Source organism: Rhinoraja longicauda, chromosome 24 (assembly GCF_053455715.1).
Source record: "Rhinoraja longicauda isolate Sanriku21f chromosome 24, sRhiLon1.1, whole genome shotgun sequence".
Taxonomy (NCBI): Eukaryota; Metazoa; Chordata; class Chondrichthyes; order Rajiformes; family Arhynchobatidae; genus Rhinoraja; species Rhinoraja longicauda.
Window position 1 is genome coordinate 25878579 of NC_135976.1, and position 6000 is coordinate 25884578.

The 6000-nt window shown below is 44.2% G+C and overlaps 1 protein-coding gene across 5 annotated transcripts in view; it reads left to right on the forward strand.

Moving 5' to 3' along the window:
- The window catches only part of LOC144605501 (methyltransferase-like protein 27), a 101138-nt gene extending 96387 nt beyond the window's left edge, over positions 1–4751 (forward strand). For 4 of the 5 annotated variants that reach the window (XM_078420851.1, XM_078420849.1, XM_078420848.1 and 1 more), the window contains 3 exons: positions 682–820; positions 2202–2294; positions 3611–4751. In XM_078420851.1, coding sequence (XP_078276977.1) covers positions 682–820; positions 2202–2294; positions 3611–3813 — 435 coding nt within the window. In that variant the 3' untranslated portion in view covers positions 3814–4751. The remainder of the gene's footprint in view (positions 1–681; positions 821–2201; positions 2295–3610) is intronic. The other variant, XM_078420853.1, reaches the window with a different exon arrangement.
- Positions 4752–6000: the final 1249 nt, after the last annotated feature.

Below are 6000 nucleotides of genomic sequence, written 5' to 3' on the forward strand. Positions count from 1 at the left end.
CATTTGTGCATTTACCCTTTCTATTCCAAATGATGGGGAATGCAATTATAAGCATTCCATTTATTCACCCAGTGGCTTCCAATTATCACCTCCAGTATTGGTTACCATCTCCACCCTTCTCTCCCCCACCTGACACATCTACCAATCAACCCCTCCACACCTGCATCCACCTGCCAGCTCTGCCACCACCCTTTCCGCTCACTTCTCTCCACCAGCAATCACCCCTTTATTCCATTAGTGCGGAGGAGGATCCTGGCCCAAAGCATTGTCCGCCTCTTTCCCATCAACATCTCGGTTGTACTGGTAATGGGGGCCAAGGAATTGGAAGTTGTTCCAGTGCTGGTGAACGTATGAGATGTCCTGAATGTTGGTGGGAAAGGGTTGGACAAGAGGGGATAAGATAGAGTTGAGGTATGAGGAAACAAGTTCAATGGGGGCAAGTTATCCATTTCCTTCCACAGATGCCACCTGACCTGCTGAGTTCCTCCAGTAGTCTGTTTTTGTTTTCGCTCAACGTTCCAACATCTTATGGATCTTATGGGTGACACCTTATGGACAGGATAGGTTTGGGCGATATGGACCAATCCATATCCCCACAGTTCAGACTAGCGTAGCTGGGTCTTGTTGGCCGGTGTGGGCAAGTTGGGCAAGGTGAAATGCAGAAAATTCTGATTCCTTCAGATGCAGAAACTGGGCTTCAAGAACTTCCATGGAATGGATGGCAGTGAAGAAATGCTGAAGATATCTGAATCCAAAGGAATGTACCAGAAGCTGATGCACTGTCTGATAACTGCGGATAAACAGCTGCCCGTAAAAGAAGGTAAATGACTGATATAATCTGTTTCAATGGAAATCCAGGAGAGACGCACATTTATTCCGTAGAATAATCTTTGAGCATAGAGTTTGTGCCCGATATTGAAGAGATCTTGTCTTCAAGGAACAAGATGCTTAGTGGTTAGTCAGACTTATCTAACTTTAATGGAAGTATAAGAAAATAACTGCAGATGCTGGTATATATCGAAGGTATTTATTCACAAAATCCTGGAGTAACTCAGCAGGTCAGGCAGCATCTCAGGAGAGAAGGAATGGGTGACTTTTCGGGTCGAGACCCTTCTTCAGACTGATGTCAGGGGGACGGGACAAAGGAAGGATATAGGTGGAGACAGGAAGATAGAGGGAGGTCTGGGAAGGAGGAGGGGAAGAGAGGGACAGAGGAACTATCTAAAGTTGGAGAAGTCGACGTTCATACTACTGGGCTGCAAGCTTCCCAGGCGAAATATGAGGTGCTGTTCCTCCAATTTCCAGTGGGCCTCACTATGGCACTGGAGGAGGCCCATGACAGAAAGGTCAGACTGGGAATGGGAGGGGGAGTTGAAGTGCTCGGCCACCGGGAGATCAGTTTGGTCAATGCGGACCGAGCGCAGGTGTTGAGCGAAGCGATCGCCAAGCCTGCGTTTGGTTTCGCCGATGTAAATAAGTTGACATCTAGTCTTTCCAGGTGAGACAAAGGTTCATCTGCACCTCCTCCAACCTCATCTATTGCATCTGCTGCTCTAGATGTCAACTAGATGAAAACCCACGTAGACACAATTGAACGATTGAAAGATTAGGCATGGAAACAGGCCCATCAGCCCAGTGTCCATGCCGATCATCAATCACCCGTTCACACTGGTTCCATGTTATCCTACGTCCGCATATATTCCCGATACACTAAGGCCAATTTGCAAAGGCTATTAACCTATGGGTACTATCTGTATGAAGTTTGTGCATTCGTCCTGTGACCGCGTGGGTATTCCCCGGGTGCTCTGGTTTCCTCTCGCACTCCAAAGACGTACAGGTTTGTAGGTTAATTGGCTTCGGAACAAATTGTAAATTATCCCTTGTGTGTGTGTTGGATAGTGCTAGTGTATGGGGATTGGTGGCCGGTGCGGACTCGTTGGGCCGAAGGGCCTGTTTCCCCGCAGCATGTCTAAATCTAAATCTGAAACTAATACTAAGCGTCTGGACCCAAAGCGTCACTTATTTTCTACAGAGATTCTGCCTGAATCGCTGAGTTACTCCATCATTTTGCATCTATCACAGGCAGTACCTCAACAGGTCAGGTGTTTCATTTAATTTAATCCCTAAGAGCATATGCATCTCTTTCAGATGTGTGTGAATATCTGTGTTGCATATCTGCTTGTTGTTGAAATATCCTGCAGGTACCTACGATGTTGTGATGGTTGTTGGTGGAATAGCCCAGCAACATCTGCCATGGGAAATCCTTCCAGAATTGCTGAGAATCACCAAAACAGGTCAGTACAAAGGTCAGAAAGGGCAGAAGTAACTCAGCAGATCAGGCAGTATCTCTGGAGAACATGGATATGTGATGTTTGAGGACTTGACCCAAAACGTCACATCTCCATGTTCTCCAGAAATGCTGCCTGACCCGTTGAGCTAATCCAGTACTCCTTCAGAATGTTAACAATCACCTGCAATTTCTTGTTTCTACTCAGTAGAAAGGTCCCACAAATGAAGTGGTATCATTAGAACAGCCAAAGGAAGGAGCACACAACCCAAATAAAACATACAGGCCATGTTTAACTGGTAGAGCAAAATGGCAAGGTCACTTCACACTGACCCATACAAAAGGGATCTGGTGTTACAGAAGGATCACTCTAACTGAGCTGCACTCTAGGGTCCTGGAGTTACAGCAGGAGCATTCCACACTGAAGATGGTCACAAAATGCTGAAGTAACTCAGCAGGTCAAGAGTCTAGAGAGTCAAGAGTGTTTTATTGTCATATGTCCCAGATAAAGCAATGTAATTCTTACTTGCAACAAAACAGAATATGTTGTAGGGACATAGGGATTGGCTGAGAGTTCGAACCCTCGGATTGGCTAACGACGTCACGAGGTGGGCCAGCGCGGGAGAGAAGAGTTAGTCTAGTGTTGAACTCCGTCCGGTAAAGACGTATTCGTTGGTTGTCTACAGTTGTGAGTATTGCGTTTGTTACGGGGTTTTTGCCCATGCAAATAAACTCCGTCTTCAACACACACCCGCTTCTAGACTCGCCACAATGTAAACATTACACTGTAAACAAAGGAATAAACGAGAAAAAAAGGTTTGTGTGAGTGTATATATATTTATACACACATATACATACACACACACAGACATACATGCACATAAAACAAACAAACATTTCGGGTCAGGACCCTTCTTCTATCTGAAGAAGTCTGAAGAAAGGTCCCGACTTGAAAAGTCACCTGTCCATTTTCTCCTGAATGCTGTTTGACCCGCTGAGGTATTCTATAATTTTGTGTCTATCTTTGGTACAAACCAACATCTGCAATTCCTTTTTATTTCACTCCATGTTGAGCTGTATTGTAGGGACCTGGTGTTACAGCAGGGTCACTCCACACTGCCCCATACTGTGGGGGTCAAGGTCACTCCACATTGAGCTGCACTGTAGGGACCTGGGTCCATCCACAGTGTCCCCTGCTGTGACTACATGCTGTTGGACTGATTCTAGTCAGGCAGACTGCATGCCTGAACACAGGACATCTTTTCTTCGGCAAGATGTGATGCCATTATTTATTTTAATTGCGACTGCTGGTCTTTCTTTCAGGAGGGCTTATCTGTGTCGCATTGAGGGCTGAGGAGAGTGATCACAGGAGTAAACTGCTTGCTTCCATCCAAGAGTTACTGAAGAAAGGGCTGTGGGAGGAGGTTGTGAAACAACATATAGAGAAGTGGCAGAAGGACATGCTGCTCACAGGAGTGTCTGAAGAATACGCTGATGGAAACGTATCTGTCTACAGGAAGAAATAACCAGAAGAGATTACACATCTGGCACAGAAGCATATGGCCTCGCTGCCCAGCTGTCACCATCTATTTTCTACTTCAACCTTCTGCCCACTCTCATTATCAAATCTAACACTATTCCTCTCTATCCCATCTCCCTCATATGTGGGGTCCTTCAACCTGTCTACACTATTCAACTTCCCCTTTGTCTGTGGTAGAGAATTCCACATTCCATGACACTTTTGGGAGACAAGTTTCTTCTTAATCAATTCCCCACTGAATTTCTTTGTGACTATGTTACATTGAGCGACTCCTGTTTGGTTTACAAGTGGACCTTAAGAAATAGCAGCATCACTTGTTATCTACTTGCCCATTCTCCTAATAGATTAATGTGCTCTTTTAATTTATTGACATACTTCTGTTTGACTGTCCCTCCATTTGCAACCCCTCACACCTCCACTGCCCATCCACATGCACACAGACACACAGACACACATACACACACACACACACACACAGATATACGCGTACAAACGCACACATATATATGCACACACAGATGGGCACAGATACACACACAGATGCACACACAAACACACACAATTTACAAATTTAATAATTGTGCTTCGGTACATAAATCATTAATGCAAACTATGAACAGCAGCAACCTCAGCACTGATCCTTGCTCCCTACTCTCCACCTTACAGTCTGAACATTTATACATTTTCACTCTTTGTTTCCTGTTCTGAAGCCAGCCACCAATCCATCATATCCCCTGATTTCCTCATTCCCTGAACTTTGTCATCAATATATTATGGACTCCTTATTGAAGGGATTCCGAAAACTGTGAAAAATTACAAGTACCGTAAAACCAATGTCTCCTGTTTTGTTCTTTCCACAAAGTTATCACCTCAAATAATTAAATAAAACCATTTTGAAACCTTGACTATTCTGGTGGCTCTTTTATTACCTCCATTTGTAGGAATTCAGGTTACGTTTCTGCCACCAGTGTCATAGAGTTGCACAGCATCAAACCAGGCCGATTCACCAACAGTTCACAGAAAGTAAGTTTAGAAAAGGGATTAGTGTAAATGTGTTCTCAATGGCTGGCGCAGTCCTGATTTGACTTGGTTGTATTTCTGTATTGTATTATCTGATTTGAATGGACGAAACAAAGCTTTTTACTGTAAAGAGACACAAAATGCTGCAATAACTCAGCGGGACAGGAAGCATCTCTGGAGAGAAGGAATGGGTAACATTTTGGGTCGAGACCCTTCTTCAAACTGTGAGTCAGGGGACAGGGAAATTAGAGACATGAAAATTAGTGATATGGAGCATGTAAGGTGTGAAAAGGACAGATCAAAGCAGACATTGGTCAACAAAATGTACATTGGTTCATTGTTGGCTGAGGGGAAGGTGATAAGCAGGCATATAAACATTAACCATTAATATAAAATTAATCATTAATTAATCAAACCTCAGTAAACATGATAAAAATAAACCTAAACCTAATAGAATTTCCTCTTGTTTTATGGCTCTCAGTCTATTTGCACCTTTACCAACAATGTTCAATGTCCTCTTTTACTTTAGTTGTGTTATACCTTTCTCTTCTTCTATGGATGATATTTAGGCGACTTACATTTCTTGACGACATCTCCCCCATCCCTCGCTCCATTCCCTGACTGTCAGTCTGAAGAAGAGTCTCGACCTTAAACATTATTTCACGTTCTTCTTGCGACCGTGTGAGTTTTCTCCAGGTGCTGTGGTTTCCTCCCATTTCTCAAAATAATAATATTAACAATGATACGCTTCAGAGCATATTCCGGTTTCAATCACAATCACAATCACAATAATACTTTATTAGCCAAATATGTTTTGCAACATATGAGGAACTTCATTTGCCATACAGTTATTACAATAGGACAAACAAAATACATTTTAACATGAACATCCACCACAGTGATTCCTCCACATTCCTCACTGTGATGGAAGGCGACAAAAAAGTTCAATCTCTCCCTTCTTTGTCCTCCAGCGGTCGGGGGCCTCTAACCTTCCGTTGACGGGACGATCTTGACTCCCCTAGTTGTCGGCGGGTCTTCCTCGTCGGGGTGATCAAGCTCCTGCATGGGGGGGGGTCTCAGCTCCCCCACGCAGGCGATCTACCCCGGGTCGGGGCTTGTCGAACCTCGTGCAGCTTTGGAGCTACCGATCGGT